Source organism: Miniopterus schreibersii (genome assembly GCF_964146895.1).
Source record: "Miniopterus schreibersii genome assembly, chromosome: 6".
NCBI lineage: Eukaryota > Metazoa > Chordata > Mammalia > Chiroptera > Miniopteridae > Miniopterus > Miniopterus schreibersii.
In genome coordinates this window covers 86600800-86620715 of record NC_138107.1, presented here as the reverse complement: position 1 = coordinate 86620715, position 19916 = coordinate 86600800, and the positions used below count along the sequence as shown (strand labels likewise).

General features: G+C 47.3%; 1 protein-coding gene across 3 annotated transcripts; it reads left to right on the top strand.

Annotated features, from left to right (window-relative positions):
* Positions 1–1612: 1612 nt before the first annotated feature.
* Positions 1613–10733, top strand: TAGAP (T cell activation RhoGTPase activating protein). 3 transcript variants are annotated; one of them, XM_081140384.1, is made up of 10 exons: positions 1613–1846; positions 2440–2524; positions 2610–2663; positions 2975–3041; positions 4347–4513; positions 5192–5353; positions 5822–5931; positions 7318–7513; positions 8052–8166; positions 8726–10733. In XM_081140384.1, the coding sequence occupies exons 2-10, from the start codon at positions 2498–2500 to the stop codon at positions 9934–9936; spliced, it is 2109 nt and encodes a 702-aa protein (XP_080996510.1). In that variant the 5' UTR covers positions 1613–1846; positions 2440–2497; the 3' UTR covers positions 9937–10733. The 3 variants fall into 3 exon arrangements, with proteins under 3 accessions (XP_080996510.1, XP_080996511.1, XP_080996512.1); XM_081140385.1 differs by having other exon boundaries at positions 1794–1846; positions 4413–4513; XM_081140386.1 differs by having other exon boundaries at positions 1805–2049.
* The last annotated feature ends 9183 nt before the right edge of the window (positions 10734–19916 follow it).

Genomic DNA, 19916 nt, shown 5'->3' with positions numbered 1-19916 from the left:
AAGTTATAGCTACCAGTGTGGACCTTAAAGGAAATTAAGAGTGAGAAAAATTTAATGCAAAAAAATACACTTGTCTGCGTTCCCATAGTGTCAGAACATTCCCCGTCACCAGCCTCTGGAAAACTCCACTGCATACTCTTGTGAAAATAGAGTTTAAAGGGCAAATAGCATCTTAGTATTATTACTAAAGCCATTTTCACCCTGTGGACCCTCCTGAAAGGGTCTCAGGGACCCCCAGGCTCCCAGAATGTGCTTTGGAAACTGCCAATATAGACCAAACCTAAGAGATTTTGAGTTTCGTCAAAGGCTCCCCAGCTTGAGCTTGTCAGGAGAAGAGGCAAAGGGGACAGGCAGGCCCATGATCTCTGCACCCTTCATCCATTAGAGAACATTTAAAATTTTTTTGTATTTTATTATCAGGATTCTAAATATATCATGTTCCTTTAAATACAGAATTCCATGGGGGGAAGGGAGCAGATTTAAAATCACTGGTAGAATGTGTGTTGTGGGAGATAGTGTATGACAGAGAGAAAAACCCTAAGGATTAGAGAAAATATAGTCTTCATTTTTTTAAAAAGGGAGGTATCGCAATTGAGGAATGATGCTTTAGTTGTAAGAGCAGCATAAACATTAAGTTTCTTAGAAGAACCCCAAAAGCATGTCAAATGAAAAAAAAGTTCATGAAATAAATACATATTAGCAAAGAATATATGTTATAGTAATATATAGAGTAATATTTATAAGTAAATGTATTTATTCAGAAATTATTTATTGAATACCCAGGCTGGTTCCGGGCTAGGTCCAGCATAGATTGCTTTCATGATTTTGTGTTTTGCACACAAGATGTGCTCTTTTGGGTCTGGCTTCTTTTGCTCAATATTATTTTGTGAGACCCAACCATATTTTTTAATGTATTTTCAGACTATACTTTCTCAGTGCTACATAGCGCTCCACTGTGTGGATATGTCACGATTTATGTATCCATCCTACTGGAGGGGTATTTGAGTCATTTCCCATGTAGCCTTTTAGCCACAGAAAAAACCAGAGATTTTCTGTCATCCAGAGGAGGGAGCCACAGGTGATCAAAGGAAGTTTTTGTTTTCCTTCCACGTCAGGATTAGAGCTGAGTTATGAATTAAGTATTAATAATTTTGCCTAGTAGTTAGGGAAAGAGAAGAAATTAATATGACGACAGCTGCTCTAGTTGACTGTTTTCCTAATTCCAAAGGAAACAGACCTGGCTTTGGCTGGTGACCACTTCTCTGTGGCACGTCTTGGGTTTCTTGGAGGGACAACATCCCGCACTCAGAATACTAATCAAAGCATGGTGACTGATGAACGTAGTAGACAGTGGGTGGGAGAGGAGACAGCATTCAAACAGGATACCAAAAAAAAAAAAAAAGGCGCCTGAAAATACCACTTTAGAAAATAAAATGCTGTTTACGTACAGAATAACACAATTTCTAGTCTCACATCCCACCTGTGACATTAATCAGAGCCTTCACCTATGGCCATAAGTCATCTTTTCCACCCCTAGTAGTTTACAGATTTTTTTTTAGCTTTTAAGTGGAAGGAATTAAAAAAAAAGACCCAGAGCTGCCCTAAAAGGAATGAGGAAGCGGGTGCTCTCGGGCGGCTGCGGCTCCGGCTCCGGCTCCGCTCCGCAGTGTGACGGCCCGTGATGTGCTTTCCGCCCACAGGGTCTGAATTTCCACCTGCCCGCCCCCTGCTTATAATGCGGAGCACGTGAGCCCGCAGTCAGTCCCTCCTCTGCCAGGCGTCATGCAGCTGCTCCCCGGCTCCCCGGCTCCCCGCGGATAGAGGAGCCCTGGCCGAGCCTCCGAGGGTGAGTGCGATCCGTCCACACTTCAGGAGAGTGAGCGGCCAGCAGGTCGCTGGTCTTTCAGACCAGATCCGAGAGAAAACAGCCCGCCGTGGGGGGTGCTGCAGGGGTGTAAAGATTCTGAGCCCGGGAAGCCTGCTCCAGGGTGAAGCCTGTACTTCGGGGGATAGGAATTCTGTAAATGTTCTCTCTGTCTTATGTCTTCTGTAAGTCGCATCCTGGGAGTGAGTTTTTCCCTTCTTGGGTTGGATGAACAAATTCATGAGAAGCTCTTGATATAATGCCTGACACATAGTAGGCCCTCCAAAAAATATGTTAGTTATTGTACTTGTTACTCAGATTATCCCTTGATAGGAATGTAACAAATGCATAACAAAATTTGGCATGGCGATGACATCAGGTTTAACTAATTTACAAATGTGTGTTGAGATGCTGTTCTTGGTAGCATAAGGCATCCGGTAACAGACAACTGTACTTACAGTGAAAACTTTTCTGCCTAACGGTTTCAGACTTTGTGCTCTGGCAGAGTGGCCCTGAAATTGGCCAACTGACCACTGGTGTCCCTCCTAACTCTTTCCCATGTGATTTCTCCGTAGGCAGAGCCGAGGCCACACAGGAGGGAAATTCATCACGGGACAGTCAGCCAAAGTTCTCATGAAGCTGACAAGCAGCTGCAATGCCGTAGGTGCCCCTCTTGGCTTTCTTCATTCATATTTTCTAGGCTTGAGTCAAATGTTTAGCTAACCTAATTTTTTTTCTCTTTTAGTCAAAAACACTAAATGCCAGTAATATGGAGACATTAATTGAATGTCAGTCAGAGGTAAGAAAGCAATTTTTAAAAGTTTTATCTGCACTGTGAGAAGAGGGAAAACTTTGTTTTAATTGAATGCTGTTGACTTATTTAATTAGAGTAGAAAATTAATATCATAAATGCAGTATATTAAACACATTAATGAGGATCTTATATGAAACAATCAAGACTTTGCTGTTGACTGTAGAAGCTAGAAAGAAATCAGTGGACTCTATTTACTAATTTTTAACATGAATAAAATGTCACATGTGTATTTTGTGGGGAAAGCCTGGGTAGGTTTCTTCAGTCATTATTTTTAATTAAAATAAACATATTTTTAGGGTGATATCAAGGAGCATCCTCTGTTGGCATCATGTGAGAGTGAAGACAGTATTTGCCAGCTAATTGGTGAGTTTTGAAAACATACTGGTCTTTTATGTAAGTGCTAACGACAAATGTTCTTGGTTTTCAAAACCACAGTACTTACTCTACTAGGAATTTCTTTTTTATGTGTTCTTTTAACGACCGCAGAACATTAACACTTAAATGGCAGGCAGGCTCCAGCTCCCTGGAGCATCAGAGCACCCAGACAGAAAAGACCCTCTCTGCAGCCACCCCCAGCTCTCCAAGGGGTTCCTCGTGGGGTTCCAGATCTCCTGGCCATTTCTGTTTTCACAGTTCAAGCATACACAGGAAAACACACGGTGCCTCTTCCGTGTTCTTCCTTCTCTAATGGAAAGTGAATCGAAGCGCCCTTGTCGCAGTCACTGCTGATACCAAATTCCAAAGAGCCCACAGCTCGCTCTTCCCTTTTTTCATAGCCCACGGCGTTAAACGTTACCCTGACCCAGTTCTCCTGAACCATGGGGACAAGCCGCTTCTCTCTCCCGCCTCTTCCACCTGCCGGGATAAAACGCGTGCCAATGCATTTAGGAAATACAGCTCTGATAATTAGGAAAAGGGGAAGGAAGGAGAGCGGAAAGAGAGAAAGAAGGGGGCTTGTGAGAGGCGGTACCCATTGCACACACATCTCCAGAAGGGCTTTGCGCAGACGGACTATCTTGGTATGTTTCCTGATAATTCCCAGTTGCCAGGTCCGGGCCCAGGCCTTCCTGGTGCAGCCTGTGCTGTCCCTGTCCTGAAGCAGCCACCGCTCAACCCCAAGGTGACCGAGGAAGGCTGGGGGGTGGCGCCCTCTCGTGGCCGGTTGGAGCTGGCGTGGCCGCAGAGCTTGAACAGCGCCAGCCCTGCTGTGTCTTCAGAACGATCTGTTGAGCAAGTCACTTCCTCTCCTTACAAGTTTCGTTTTCTTTAAAGGAGCAAATTGAAATAAAATCTTCAACATCAAAATGTCCACCACAGTAACTAAAGTCAATATGCTAAGATGGTTGTTTATGATCTGCACAGCTGGGTTTTGCCAGTTTTCTGCAGTAAACAGCTAGTGAAGGGTAAAAACAGGAAAGGTGGAGACTCTGAAGAACCTTGGTGTTGATGTTTAGGGGCTGGTTTCGCTGGTAACATTGTGGTTGTTTTCTGGGTTGATTTTTAGAGATTAGGATTCATACCCTTTGCTTTCTCAGTTTTATCAAGAGTATTTCCCCTACATGGCATTCTAGAAGTGGCCTTATGTGACTGGCGATACGCATTGTCTGACATGGATCTTTGTTAATATTTTCATCTAAATTTTCATCTTGCTTGTTTTCTTGGCTGTAGAAATTAAGAAGAGAAAGAAGGTGCTGTCCTGGCCCTTTCTCATGAGAAGGCTTTCTCCTTCATCAGATTTTCCTGGGGCCTCAGAGCCCGAATTGAAAGTGTCGTTGTTTGATCAGCCCCTGTCAATCATCTGTGGTGACGGTGACACACTCCCCGGACCCATCCAGGTAAGCTCGCAGTTACTTGTGAACCTACTTCAGTTTTCTGCCAGAGGTGAAAAATCGTTGAGTAATCTGAATGTCATCCTCATGCTAGACTTGTTGAGGCCACATTTTAGTGTTTTCACTTTTAGAAATGGTGTTTCCACCGACACGTGCAGTCAGGACATTACCTGGCTGCCTACATTCTAGAAATTGGTTGTATTTGCCAGTGAGCTCAGCTTTATGGTCACTCTAGCCTTGACTTCATAGAGTTAAGAATGCTGAAATGTGTGGCTTCTGAAAGACCAACAGACAGAAATGTGGTATAGCATCTGTGATCCGAAATCCAATGTTTATGTGGAATGAGTCACAGGAGGGAGGCCTGAAATGATTTTAGACTGTGCAGAATCAGAGCTTTCACAACTGACCTCCTGTTAGAAAAATGGCAGGGTTGAGGAAGAGTTGATAGAAACTGGACTGAGGAAAAACTGGCATTAATAGTCACTTGTTAAGACTAACTTAGTATCATGGACAACTAACTTTATTGGAGAGGATTTTTATGACAGATTAAGTTAGCTACTGTTCATATGCACTACTTTAATTCTCTTTTTCCTACCTAAATATAGATTCTTAGTGTATTTGGTAGCAAAGTGTGTCTTCAAACCAAGGGTAACCATTTCCTATTCCTATGCCTCTTTCCTATAGGATATTCTCACTATTCTGTGCCTTAAAGGCCCTTTCACTGAAGGGATATTCAGGAAAGCAGCCAACGAGAAAGCTCGCAAAGAGCTCAAGGAGGAGCTCAACTGCGGAGGGACCGTGAATCTGAAAAATCTCCCTGTGCACCTCCTGGCGGTGGTCTTTAAGGTGAGTTCACAGCATTGGTGCCAAAGAACCTGCCACGTTAACTGCTCTGACACGTTAACTCTCAGGATGTAAGACATGGGCTCTTCTCTCTACAAATCATAGTAAACTGATCTTGGAGCTTGTTTCAGCTGAGCCTTTTATTTACTTATATAAACTCTGTGTTTCTATGATCCCGGATTCCAACAGAAAGTGAGGCATTCAATTTCTCCCAAATTTTGAGGAGAAAGGCACTTGGGTTGTCCCATAGCCAAGTTCATAGCCCTGAATCTGGTGGCCCCTTGGATGGTGACCTTACTGTGAGACAACTCAAGAGGGAGATTTCCCCCAAATGAATGAAATGCAGGAAGGAGGGGGCACAGCCGATGGCAGGATGAGCATAGGTTCCGTGAGATGGAACAAAGTCAAGATAAAGATGCCACACCTTATACAACACAAACAAGCCACCTGTACCCTTTCTTCACCCTCCAGGACTTCCTCAGAAGCATCCCACGGAAGCTGCTTTCCTGCGACCTGTTTGAGGAGTGGATGGAGGCTCTGGAGAGGCGGAGTGAAGAGGACAGGATCGAGGCCCTGAGGCAGTAAGTCCGAGTCGGTCCCGCAGGCCTGCCCGCAGGGACTCCATCTTTTCATTCATTACAGAGCTGTCAGTGTGACGGTTAGGGGATCAAAGTGGAATTGCTCATCTACTCCCAGAATAAAAATCAGGAGTTACCCTGGACATTTACAAAAATCAGCAAAATGAAAGCAGTACTTTTTCTAAAAGTAGAACATGAACTTCAGTACAAATCACAAGAGGTGGGGGAGTCTAAAAATATAAGTCGTTTAAGAAGGTTTGAGACAGAATCATCGATGAAAGCTTCAGAACAGGCTACCCAGCCAGGTGCAGGAATTTGGGGTTTTCCTTAACCTACATAGATGGTGTCCTGCAGAGCAACCATTCTCCATAAAACACCCCTTAAAGCACAGTAGGACAAACCTGGAAGGGGTTATTTTGTTTATAAAATTCCATAACATACTTCATATTCTTATAATTAACCAAAATGAAAACTATATAAAAACAAATTCCAGTGACAGCAAAAACAATTATGTATGTAAATGAAAGGATAACCTGTTAGTGACTAGAGAATCTTAAATGCCTAACTTTAAAATATCAGCATTTTTGCCAAATCCTATGAAAGTGTGCCTATATATTATGATTGTCCCACATGGCTAAATATTTTCAATGAAATATTTATAGAATTGAAGACATTAAGAGTGTTTGTCCCAAAATGAAAAATTAGTTTCTACATAAAGACATAAGACTCTTTTAGAACAATAATTTCTTATGAAAAATGAAAATGACCCATATATTGGTCACCATTTCAGTTTTTGAAAAAGAGAGGCTTTAAAAATCTAATTTATTGTTTGTTAGTAATAATGTTGCCGCTTAAATGCTGCCTTGACCATAGTTATGAACTTGCCTTATACACTGATTTCTTCTCTGTATGGATTTCTCAGAATGGTACAAAAATATCTCATCTTTGTTCCATGATCACAGCTCAGAAAAAGGCAAATGATTGTGTTAAAAAAAAAACAACAGTCTTGCAGTGTTAGAAACAAAAGACATTCTACATGGTTAAATGATTCCTCAACAAAATGATTTTCAAAATAGTAAACTGTGGTATTTATTGCCGGAGTTAATGCTTCCTAGCCTAGATCTATATAAATAATAAAGGCCTGTGGTCTGATGTCCTCATTATTAAGACCAGTTTCTTAGGTCCTCTCCGTGTCTGGTTACCCAGTTTCATTCCATGCCAGTTGCCCCTGGAAATGTTTGAATTACTATTTCATAATGTTACTTGTGAAAACAGCACCTTCCTCATTTTAAAGGAAGCCTGGGTTAGCCAGAGCTTCAGCTTGTTGCGTACACTAGAGCTAGAAAAGCCATGAGCCCCCTGAACCCGTCTTCCCTGCGCTTCCTTCAGGGTTGCGGAGAAGCTGCCGCGGCCCAACCTCCTGCTGCTCAAGCACCTGGCGTCCGTGCTCTACCTGATCAGCAGGAACGCGGAGGTCAGCAGGATGGACGCCAGCAACCTCGCCATCTGCGTGGGGCCCAACATGCTGACGCGCGAGGACGACCAGGACCTGTCACTGGAAGCCCAGAAGGACTTGAACAATAAGGTCTGGCGCAGTCTGTTTCTGAGAAACTTCCCATTTACGCTCTCGCTGTCTGTCTGCAAATGGAAGCCATGAAATGCCTCTGAATTTCTCTGGCTGATTCCTGATCACAGTGAAAATGCGAAATGCAGGATGTGTCTGTCACAGTTCCACTTTTAGGCGGGTGCATTTAATGACACTGACTAAGCCCAGGCCCCCGCCCTTGGTCATCCTAGAAGACAGAACTCAGTGCTACTGGTTTTCCCATCACTGTCTCCCAGGACAGAAATGCCCTCTAGTTTCTGTCCTTTGTGCTTTGCACTGTCAGTCCAACTACTGACTTGAGAAACTCCTTACTCAAAGTGAAAAATAAAAAATGCATGTCTCAAAAATAATTTTAATAAGATGATTGTTACCAAATTTTCTGCACGTTCTTTCCAGACACAGAAAATCTTAGGCTCATTTTGGCACCTCCCTGCTACTTCCCCCCTCCCTTTAAAACAATAAAGATGTCCCTAAGCTGACGTCCCTAAGCTGACAGTCTGCTCATTTGTCCTCACAGGTTAAGACTCTGGTGGAATTCCTCATTGATAACTGTTTGGAAATATTTGGGGAGAACATTCCGGCGCATTCCAGCACCGCTTCGGATGAGTCCCTGGAGCACACTGACAGTTCAGGTACAGGACGCACTGTTGGCCACTCGCGTTGCATCCCCTATAATGTCAAAGGTCTCTGGTGCTTGGAGCCACTTCACACATCCCTAACGAGAGTAGACGGTCTGTGGGAAGTGGTTAAATGTGAAACCTGCTCAACCCTTCCTGCAGCGTCGCCTCAGGCTGCACTCTGGGTGGAGCCTGGAGCCTCCCCTGCCTTTACTGATTAACTAACTTTAGGCAAAGGGCTGGGTCATAAGCTTTTGTTCCCACTAATGGAATCGGGTCCATTAAAATAGAAATGGATCCAAGGAAAGAGCCATCCGAAGGATCAGATTTTAGGTTTGCGATCAATCAGTGTTCAGTGAATGCTGTTTTCTCTTTTTTCATTCTCCCCACCCCCCTTGAAAGAGTCGATTTTGAAAGAAACAAAAATTGAACATGGCAAACATCTTTCGTTTCAAACCCCAAAGCTCCTTTCTAGAATACCTAGCGCCACACTTGATATAAGTGGGTGACCTGTCCTAAAGTTCCTTTCTGAAGGATCTGAACAGAAAGCTCAACTGTCCTTTAATGTGTGCAGACGCATCGACCCTGCAGAATGACTCGGCCTATGACAGCAATGACCCTGACGTGGACTCCAGCAGCACCCTCAGCTCCCCAGGCAGGCTGCCCCAGGGGCCCGAGCACCCAGGCCGGGAGCCCCTGGTGAGCACGGTGGCCCGGCTGAAGAGCTGCCTTGGGGACCCTGACAGGCGGTACTCAGAGCCCGGCGTGTCATCCTCCCTGGAGGGCCCCAGGCGCCGGAAAACTAACCAGAAAGTAACGCGCAGCGAGGACTGCTCCCCCGGGGCCCCGGCCGCCTCTCACTCTGAGGGGGAGGAAGCTGAGGACCCGTTTCCCGAGGAGGTGTTTCCTGCAGGTGACGGCAGAAACCAGAGGCCGCAGGACCTGAAGGCCCAGGGCCCAGCGTGGGGACCGGCGCCCAAGGCCTGCTCCCGTGGCTCCCTGGACGCCGCCTCTGACGGCTCGCCCGTGGCCTCCCCCTCCAGCCCCAAGAGAAACTTTTTCACCAGACACCAGTCTTTTACCAGGATGGATAAAAGTAAGCCCAGCAGAGACATGAGGAAACACTCCATGTCGTTCTCCTTCGCATCTCCCAGAAAGGTGCTGACCAAGACCCCCAGCCTGGTGTCCATGAGACCCAGAGGCTTCGCCAGAGACCAAGCAAGGAAAGAGTTGAAAAAGGACAGCCAGCTGGCCGGGCGAATCGTCCAGGAGAGCCTGTCCGAGGCCCACGGCCAGGCACCTCTAGACTGTGGCTCCGGGTCCTGCGCCCTGTCGGTTGAGGACGTGTTCCACCTGGTGGACCAGAGAAGCCCCGGGAGCCCGCCATCCTACGAAGAAGCCGTGCGGTGCCAGGTCCCGGAGCTCGCTGCCCGCGGCAGCCAAACCGTCGGCAGCATGCGGGCCAGGATGCTCAGCCTGGACACAGGGCTAGCGCCTCGCCCGCCGGTTCACTACGGAGGGGACCCAAGAAATGCGTGCGGCCAGGAGCTGCTCGACGGGCACAGACCCCCTCCCAGGACTGAGAGTTGGAGACAGAGCAGGACTGTCTGTGCTTCTGTGGAAACGATTGGACAGGTGACTGTCATGGGGAGACCCGAGCTGCACCGGCTCAGAACTGTGTCCGAGTCCACGCAGAAGAGTAAGTGGGACTGCCTGGCGCGGCGCTGCAGCCAGCCGCTCTTCGAGGCTGACCAGCTCCAGTATGCCAAGGAGTCCTACATCTAGGAAGGCAGGAGGTGCCACGCGGCTCGCGGGGCTCTGCAGCGCTGGCTGCCTGACAGCTGCCTTCAGACTGTTTCAAAAAGTCAAGAATAAGCTCCTTTCGAGAGGCTGTGTGGGGCCCTCCATGGAGGGGACAGCTGCACGGTGGCCCTCGAGTGCTGTGTGTGTACCTGGATGTGCGCACACACAGCAAGTGTATAAAGTGTGTTCCAGACAGGGCGTCTGTGCGAGATGTCTGTATAAATGTGTGTAGATGTTTGTGAACTTGGGATAAACCACATTGCTCCTCTCTGCCTCCCAGGGCACTTTTCCACCCTCCAGTGTTTTAAAATAATGTTTCCCATTTCTTATGTTGCCTCGAATGTCTTGCCCATGTTCATATTTCCACAAGCTCTGTCCAAGGGAAAACGTTTAAAGCTCTGTCGGAAGTCCCCGAGCAGCAGCGGCTAACTAATCCCGCATTAGGGAGAGAAGCAGACTGCAAGCAGCAGAGCCCGTGTGGGCCTTGTCGGGGCATCACGGACGCCAGGAAGAGAAAAGGCCAGTGTGAAAATGTGGGACGGTACGTCCTCTGTCCTTCTAGCCGTCTGATTTTTAATTGGGGAGATTAGTGGAAATGCATTACTTCCATGTTAACAGATTTATAGCACTTTGAGTTTCCTTATACAGTAGTTTGGGGATGTCTTCCCAGCAGAGTGGAGGCTGTTACTTTATATGCGTTGGTGTCGTATGTAAAACTTCAGTATAATCTCACTACAATAAATTGCCTGCCTTTTTCCAAGTAAAAACATTCATTCGTCACTGATGTGCTGCTTCCTTTCCCTCTGTTTACAAAAACCCACAAAGAAAATCACACATTGATCCACTCAACAAGCATCTATTGAATATATATATTTATTCTAGACTAATAACGCAAAGCTGGAGATTTGTGTTTAGGATGAGACAATCCATGTTCTTCAGACGTTAGCAAAACCATAAAAACATACCCACTTTAAGCCATTCTTTCAGCAGATGGTCACTCAGAAGCCAGGAAATTTGTTGTGCAAACGGGAGTATAGCAAATATAAAGTTTCCTGGGTTTTAGTGAATTAAACTTTTTGGTAAAAACCTTATCTTTATAATGCTTCGTTTGCTTGATTATTAGCAAACATAATGATAAAATGTTTGTTATATATTAGAACTTTAATGCTCAGTGGTTGTTTATCCCAATCTTGGAGATACTTGGAGATTTTCCTTATTTTATCACCTCTCATAAAACACTGCATTTTTTATTTGTTAAAGAAGTATTTCTGCATTGGCTAGCTACCAGGTGGCAAAGACCTATTTTTTCAGAGGTGGTTTATTAATAATGTAACACAAAGTTAAAACTGTTGTAACTCAGATTGCTCAGGGCAGCATGTTCAGACCCAATAATCTCATTAAAAACACTTTATTAGCCCGGCCGGGTGTGGCTCAGTGGCTGAGCGTAGACCTAGGATCCAGGCGATCCGGGTTCAATTCCGGGTCAGGGCACATGCCCAGGTTGCAGGCTCGATCCCCAGTTGGGGGCGTGCAGGAGGCAGCCGATCAATGACTCTCATCATTGATGTTTCTGTCTCTCCCCCTCTCCTGTCTCTGAAATCAATAAAGATATATATATATATTTTAATTTAAAAAAAATACTTTATTAGCCCTCGCTGGTTTGGCTCAGTGGCTAGAGCATCAGCCCACAGATTGAAGGGTCCCGGGTTCGATCCTGACCAAGTGCGTGAACCTCGGTTGCAGGCTCAATCCCCAGCCCTGGTCTGGGCTCGTGTGGGAGGCAACCAATCTCTCTCTCTCCCCCTCCCTTCCGCTCTCTCTGAAAAGCAATGGAAAAAATATCCCCTGGTGAGGGTGAAAGATAAGCACCTTTATTAAGCACCACCGGTAATGTGTAGATTTCAAGGGCGGACACCCCACCCTACCCCTGACTTAACTTAAGAGAAGCAATCTTTTTCCAGAGTTGGATGCTAATAGTCATAGTTACAATTTTCAGCAGCTACCCTGTGGCCAGCATTGTGCTGAGTATTTCAGGACTGAAAAAATTTTCCCCTCATATTAACAACTCCTTCCTGAGAATCAGAGAATTCTCATCAATGGGTGAGTTCGACTGTAAGCTAGGAAGCCGCCATCTCTCCCACTTTTCCAGGACCTGACCTCCACGTGACCCTACTCAGACCACGAAAACCCTACCCCCAGGTTCCTTATTTTAAAGAAACGGGAGCAGCCTGCAAGTCGGCTGCCTGTGGCCTGTAAGCAGTAGAGTTTGCTGACAGATGTTCGTGAGATTCCTGCAGTCAAGCAGCGTCACTGCTGTGAGGGTTCCAGCGGTGGAGACAGAAGTCCCGTGATGGCTCCCATTACTGCAAGGTGGTGTCCCCACACTGTCTGCTGGCCTTTTAACAGGACTGCCCGCCTGGCTGCCAAGCAAACGAGTCTGCTAAGGCCGACACAGCAAGCACCTCAAACAACCGAGACGCATCGTCTCCAGGTTCCGAGGCTGGAACTGAGATCAAGGCATGGGCAGGGCGGGTTCCTCGGAGGCCCGGAGGAAGGAGCTGTCCCGGGCCCCTCTTCTTGGCTGTAGAAGGTTGTCTCTCTGCGTCCTATTGGATTAGGGCCCACTCTAATGACCTCATTTTACTTCTTTAAAGTCACATTCTGAGATACCAGGAGTTTCAACCTCAACAGCTAAATTTGGGAGGGGGTTGCCCTAACTGGTTCGGCTCAGTGGTTAGAGCGTCGGCCTGAGGACTGAAGGGTCTCAGGTTCGATTCTGGCCAAGACCACTTACCTCAGTTGCAGGCCTGGTTGGGGTGCGTCTGGGAGGCAACCAATCGATGTGCCTCTCTCACATCGATGTTTCTCTCCCTCCCACTCTCTCTGAAAGGCAATGGACAATATATCCTCAGGTGAGGATTTAAAAAAATTTTTTTTTCATGGGGCGGGCGGAGCAACACAATTCAAGCTGCAACACCAAGTTTGACAGAGTAGTACTTAAGGACACCTTGACGACACCAACAGTTTTTAATACTTTGCCATAGACAGAGGGCCCAAGCTCACAGTGAGATGTGGGTGACACTAGAATGACACTTCAGTCAAGGACCCAGGAACACCAGAGTTCTGTCCCCCACGGGCCTTCTCAGGGCCACACAGTCACCAGTGGACCATCACAGACGGGCCTGACACCCAGTGCCAGGTGTATGGTAAAACTAGGTTGGAAGTCAAGGCCTGAGTAGGGGCTTTAACCTACAACCAGGTCTAATCTCCAGGCTCCCCCAGCACCCCTGCATCACCTGCCTGGGCCTACCTAGCTGAGGAGGACCCTGGCCCTCTTGCCAAGTGAGACACGGGAGAAGGGACAACCTCCAGCATTCAGTGTCCTGGAGTCTGGCAGAACAGAACATGTCTTCCTCTTGGGAAGGTAGGAAATATTCTCTCCCCCTATAAAGAGGGGAAGGGGTGGGTTGCCCCATGCGATGGCCAGCATTCCACAGGATACACTGTGATGCACTATGACTGCCCTCAATGACATGCTGTGCCAACCCCACCCCAGCACCACCCACGACTTGGTCCAGAAACATTGACTTGTAGATGTAACCAAGGCAGGGTGTTCGCACCAGAGCTGAGCAGAACTGTAGTCACCGCAGAGCCCAAACTTAGCAAGTACAAAACAGATTGACACGGGGGTCCCTGGGCAGTGGAAGTGGCAGCCACAGCTTGTAGTGCTAATAAAACAATCACAGTTAATGCCACAGTGCTTCCCACAGTCATAGACAAGAACAACCAAAGTGCAACCAACACTGTTTATCCTAATGCACCATTAAAAAAATAAGTTCTGGCTGAACTTTGCTGATTGTGATCTTGCTGGGAGGACCACCAGTTCCCACTCTCCTTCCTAAGGGTCAAGGAGCCAGAAACCCACATCAGCTGGGATCTCGCATATTTTGAGCTTTTTAATTGAATTATGTAAGATCTTAACTCTCTTTCTCCAAAGGGGGAATTACTGAGCAATCAGAGGACGAGCATTTTGCTAGAGGCAGAAACAAATCATTTTCTGGCAATATTTTAACTGTAGACTAAGACCCAGCATGGCATCCACTCCCGAGAACAAGTTACATGCGAAGGAGGAAAGACCAGTGAGGTGAAGGGCTGCCCTCTTCCTATTGCTGGCTACAAAGGGGGGGGGGGGGCATTGAGAGACACACAAGCCCACAGGATGCAGAAAGGAAACTCCAAGGAATAACATCTCTGTAGGAGATGAGACCCAAATTCACAGGACCTGAGTCCACACCCTAAATGTGCTACCATGGGCCAGGTACCAACAGCCTGAGCCTCAGTTTCTCCATCCATAAAATGGGGAAATCATAACACTGCAGCAGTTGTGGAATAAACAGACGACAGAGACTTATGCAAGAAGGGGTTGAGCTCTCCATTAAAAGGACAGGAGTCCAGGGCTGGCGCGGTGGCTCCCTGATGTCCTCGGGCCCTTGCTTCCTTCACGACCAGGGTCAGCCTCATGGGCAGGCGGCCCACGCTTACAAGGGCCCAGGGCCGGGGTTAATCCTCTGCTTTATAACCCATCTTCATTTTGTGCTGCCCCCTGCAAATTACAGCATCAAAACAATCTGTAAAATTAGGCATTTAGCCCCAAAAGAGAGCCCCTCTAAATTGCTAAACTGGTATTGCTAAATCTAGCTGTTCTTACCCAAGAATTTTTGCAGGTGTTCATTTGCATGCGTAAAATTCCTCCTGTTACATCAGTTTTAAACAGCTTGCCTGAGTCAGGTTTCAGGTCTACTTTGTGGGCATTGGTGTCTGACTATCCATCCCCATAGCGGAGACGGTAACTCTTCCAAACCTCCAGCCGCTCCTAGAGATGAAAGAATTAGAAAGTAGAAAGGCAAAATTTAAACTACCATCTACCGGTCCACGCTCACAGATTATACGTCCTGGCTCTAAAAATGTCTTATTTCGTATTCTTGCCTCAGTTGTCTTCCCTGTGCAACTGACCCAGCATGCAATGATCGGAAGCCTCGCCGTGCAAGCCGCGCTTCATCACGTTGACCGAAACCTTTGGCCTCCGTCACCTGACCCTGCCTATGTCTCCAGGCCACTGCTCCAGGTGTCACCCCACCTGCGGCTCCCGCACGTGCACAGCTGAGCCCGCCTCCGCCTTTGTTCATCCCACTTCCTCTACCGAGGTCTGCAGACCGCACACCTCGCCTCCTCCAGGAAGCGCTCACTGAGCCCCGCATCTCAATGTCCTTCTCTTCACGGTTTTCTCCCCCTGGGGGACTGGAACTTTGAGGGCAAAAGTGGGTTGCGTTTCTATTTGCAGCCCCCCATCCTAAAAAGCTTCTGACGTACGTTAAATGTTCCTTACCCGTTTGTTGAGTTAATGAAAGAACAGTGAAAATAAATGAGCATGTGGTCTTTAACTCAACACAAAAAATATGATGGTGGTTCCCTATCTGTAATTCATCTGCTCACCCCTCGGAGTCGCAGGAAACTTTCTCTGAATTGGAATTTCTCCAGGCCACTGTCGCCCATTCTCCTGCCACTTCCTACAGCGCCCATTCGCCTCAAAGGCCCCTCGGTGCCACCCTTTCCCTTCAATCCTTCTTTTCTGCTATATTCCAGATTCCAAACTCCGGGGGAGGAGATTTAAGGCATTATCTTTTTTCTTTTTTTTTCTTTTTTAATTTAAGCATTTACTGAGCTCTGTGTTGGTGCCAGGTGCTATAACAAGATGGGGAGTTCTTTGTTTTGTTTTAAATTCAGGGCTATCTCATTTAATTCTCACGACGTCATGAGGTGAATATTAATATCCATATTTTTATAGAAGAGAAAATTATGTAACTTGCCCACGGCCGCATGCTGATGAGAGGTGACGTGGGCATCTGATGGACCACAAGCTGGAGACGGGCCTTTTCCTGCATCCCAGCATGGGGGGTAAGGGCACATATTGGAGGCTGGTTGTATGTTCTTTCTGTAATAAATCTGGTATATTCCACAGACCTGAGACAGTTTTAACACCACAGAGTAGTTCCATCAAAATGGGTGAAGTTTACCTTTGATCAGAGATAAAGGCAAAGAAACCCCTGGCTTTAAATTAAAACCACATCGATGGGAAAGTAATTTTATCACCCAAGCCCGCTTTTCCTGTGTTTTGAAACTGTGAGACACCCGAGTGCAGGGGAGGGGAGCTGGGGGGCTGCCCCGGGGGATGAAATCGCCGACTCCTGGGCTGATCACGCTGCCAAATTCATCTCAAAGAAATCCACTCGGGCTCAGACCTTTCACAAAAACAACTCTCATTTTTAAGAACGGAAGAGTTAGGGGATTTTACATCTCCTTACAAGAAGTTTCCACCACGGGCTTTAAATTTTAGTTTTTATTCAGAAGCCCAGCGTGCTTGGTGTCAAGAGCTTCCCGGGAAGCTGCGCGCCCTTTCCCACGCGGAGCCGGGTTTACTCTGACCGGGGAGCAGCACCCTCTCCCACCCAGACGGCCACGGCCACGGCCACGGGGCCCTCCCGCAAAGGGACGCCATGCAAAGGGACGGACCCGCCGACGCCGCGATTCTGAGCTCTCTGGAGGAAACGGAAAACCAGAGACGTGCGGTCTGGAGTATTAGCCTCAGATTCAAGCGACTGCTCTGCAGAGGAATAAGGATTGATCTGGAGCTCAGGCCCCTTCAGGCCAGACCCAGGTTTCAAGGGGCCTGATCTCCTAGAATTCTGGAGGCCTCCTGTAAGGAAAAGAAAGCAAAATCGCCACCACAGGCTTAAGAATGAACATGAAGATTTACCTAGAACGAGAAACGAAATCACACGTTATCAATTTGATGATGCTGACATTAATCAATTTCATGAAGCTGCATTTTTTTACAACAAACAAAATCCCCCCTCAAAACCACATAATATTTTTACTAACACCCTGCTGAGACAGTTCAGTACCGCTTTTTGTACAGTTTTTAGATGCATACCCTTTTTAGTCACTTCTTCCTATAAATAAAGATGTTGTAGGCCTGGCCGGACAGCTCGGTGGGTCAGAGTTGTCCCATATGCCAAGGTTTCGGGCTCCATCCCGGTCAGGGCACATACAAGAAGCAGCCATGATGCTTAAATAAGTGGAACGACGAATCTCTCTCTTTCCCCTTCCCCTCTCTCTAAAAATCTATTTTAAATTATTTTTAAAAAAATTTGCAATATTTTCTGTAGAGAGAATAAAAGTTAATTCTTTTTCAGTTTACTTGATTAAAACGTGAGGTCCTCGTCAACACTAATAGTTGAGTCATCCCAAGTCTCATGGATCGAAGACAAACCATCCCCACTGCTTCCTGTTCCAAATTCCTGACCCACGGGACCTGGGAGCACAAGAAAATGGTTCCCGTTTAAGCCACTCATTTCTGGGGGAGCCAGTTACACAGAAATAGTAACTAGAAATGTTATTCTTCTTAAGTTTCTTTCCTGTGCCTTTAAGAATATATTTCTTACTGAAATGAGTCACTGACTTCTTGGATCAAGAGGAAATGATAAACAGCATGTCTGAGATTCTGAGATTTTCTTTAAGGAACAGAAAAACAACAGGTCAGCGACATTTCTGAACATTAGCCTCACATGTACAGTAATGAACTCCTGCTCCCCCCGCCCTCCCCGTAGGTAACACGGGGGCATCTGAAGGAAGAGCAAGTGACGCCTGAGGACTGACACGTGGACCACTAGTCTTGCCCAAGTAAAAGTGCCACAAATCAGGCAACCATCAGAATTTTAAATCTGCAGAAAATATGTGACACTCCTGCGGATGAGAGGGATCCACACACAGCCCCCTTCAGCTCTCACTTTGAGAAAGGGGGCGAGGGGTGTTGGTTCTTCTGGGCATCTTTTCTCTACCAGGTAAAGAGTTAAACCAGTATTAACAGATACTGGAACCAAATCAGTTCCAAGTGGTCGTCAGACACGACATTTCTTCTGAAACGTGGGGTAGAGCATGTGGTGCGAGAACTACATTTCCTGGGAGATGGCAGCAGCCTCCGGGGGAACAGCTCAGGGAGGTCCTCCAGGCCGAGCCAATACCTGCATTTTGGTCCAACATGAACAGGTTGATCTTATAAATCCTTGCAGATCATAAATTCCTCATTACTGAGTTTTCATTTGGGCTGCCCTCTTGGGTAACAGAAGTCTTCCAGTATTTTTTAACGAGGGACAGGATGGTCTAGCAAATCTGTTTTGCCTTAAAAGATGACGGAATTAGTTTAGTATGAGGCTGGTTGCTCCCAACCTTTCCTCCTGAAAGCTCTATTTGCTGTTTAATTATCTCCCGATCTTGGGTGCTGCAGAAAAACCTAAAGCCAGTGGGCTCTCATTCTTGCAAGGTAACTTGCTTTTTTTGGCCTTCCTGCTCATTAGATCTGTTTCCTCTATCCTCGTAATATAAAAACGTTGCCATTCGTTTTTCTTGGGATGTGGTGAACCCTTCAGATCTGCGTATCTGAGTACTTTTACAACTCCGGAAACATTTGTTAAATTAAATCTAGTTTTTTTACTCTATTTTCCAGTAGGAATATGATCTTAGGTTTACTTTTCTCCCCTCTCCTATCGTCTGCCACGCTGGGTCAGTGTTTTTAACCCTCTCCTCTAGATCCTGGGAGCACTTCTCAGGATGGCTTTTTAAAGCACTGATTTGACATTCAACAGCATTCTCTAGAATGTGGATTTGAATTGTTATTGCATCTCTAGCCTCTTTTTAATCCCTTATTTATTGATACTCCCTGCCTCATATTCCGATTCCGACACATTGAGCTCTAAATTCCTCAGGGCATTCCTTCACCTCTGAGGCTTCACAACAATCTTCTTTCCCCCAAACACGTTTCCCGTTCGCATCATCTGGCGAACTCCTAATTTCCGTGACCCGAGCTTCAGCACCCTTTCACACAGGGCGCTTGCATGGCTCCCCAGTACGGGTGGGGGTGCTTGTGCATCCACTGCGCCCTGCCCCACCCCATGATCACACGCGTCGCCCTGCGCTGCGAGTGCCTGCTCCCCTGCCTGGCGACCCCACTGGCCTGGAGCCCGAGGCTCCCTTTACGCGATGCACACGTCGAATATTCGGAGGCTCTGGCTCTTGAAAGGAAACTTTCCACAATGTACATAACCGCCTTCTAATTGGCCTACTTCGTAAATGTGACATTTTAAAAATAGTATTTCCTTAATGCAAGGTATACTTGGGCTGCCATTATTTTACTTACCAGAAAGCTAACAAAGAATTAGTGACACCTTGTGGCAACAACTTGGGAAGCCACGTGCAGCTGCTGCCACCCACGCTCAGCTCCAGGAGCCCAAAGGCCCCTTGTCGCCAAGCTGTGCAGACGCGGCGACCCTCCTGGGAAGAACAACCTGTGGGTACAGCGTCTGCTTCTCAGGTCTCGCAGGGAGGCCCCTTCGCCCACAAACGACCATCGTTTTAACGTGGCTGATACGAAAACCAGGGCTTCTGCGTTTCTGTTTTTGTTTTATTTATCTTTACCGTCGGAAGTATTACAGAGCCCCCCGCCCCCCCGCCCCGGGCCTTCCCGGCACTGTCGCCCGTGTCCGTGGGTTAAACACATCCGCCTGTAGCTTCATGCGCGAGTCTCTTCCCACGCAGCCCCCTTCCCGCCGGGACCCGTCGGTCCGGTGCGAGCGGCACCGGCTACGGCTCTTCTTCAGTGTTTTTCGGTCGCGTCCTCTGTTCATCGGATCCCACGTACAGGCGAGACCCCGTGACACGTGTCTCTGGCTGCGGCGTCTTTGAGCGCAGACCCACGCGTGACGCGTAACTAGTCGGAGCCCGGGGCCGACGCAGTGACCCACAGGCGCCTACAGGAGACCCCGCCCAGCGCCCGGCCCGTCCCCAAAGCGACGTCTGCGGGGCGGCCCTTGGGGCTCCGGGGTCCCCTGGGCGCGAGCAAGAGCAGC

Coding starts and splice junctions, on each gene's coding strand:
- TAGAP (XM_081140384.1), top strand. CDS start 2,498: ATGAAGCTGACAAGCAGCTGCAATGCC. Junction 4,514..5,191: donor CACTCCCCGGACCCATCCAG/GTAAGCTCGCAG, acceptor TCTTTCCTATAG/GATATTCTCACTATTCTGTG. Junction 5,932..7,317: donor AGGATCGAGGCCCTGAGGCA/GTAAGTCCGAGT, acceptor CGCTTCCTTCAG/GGTTGCGGAGAAGCTGCCGC.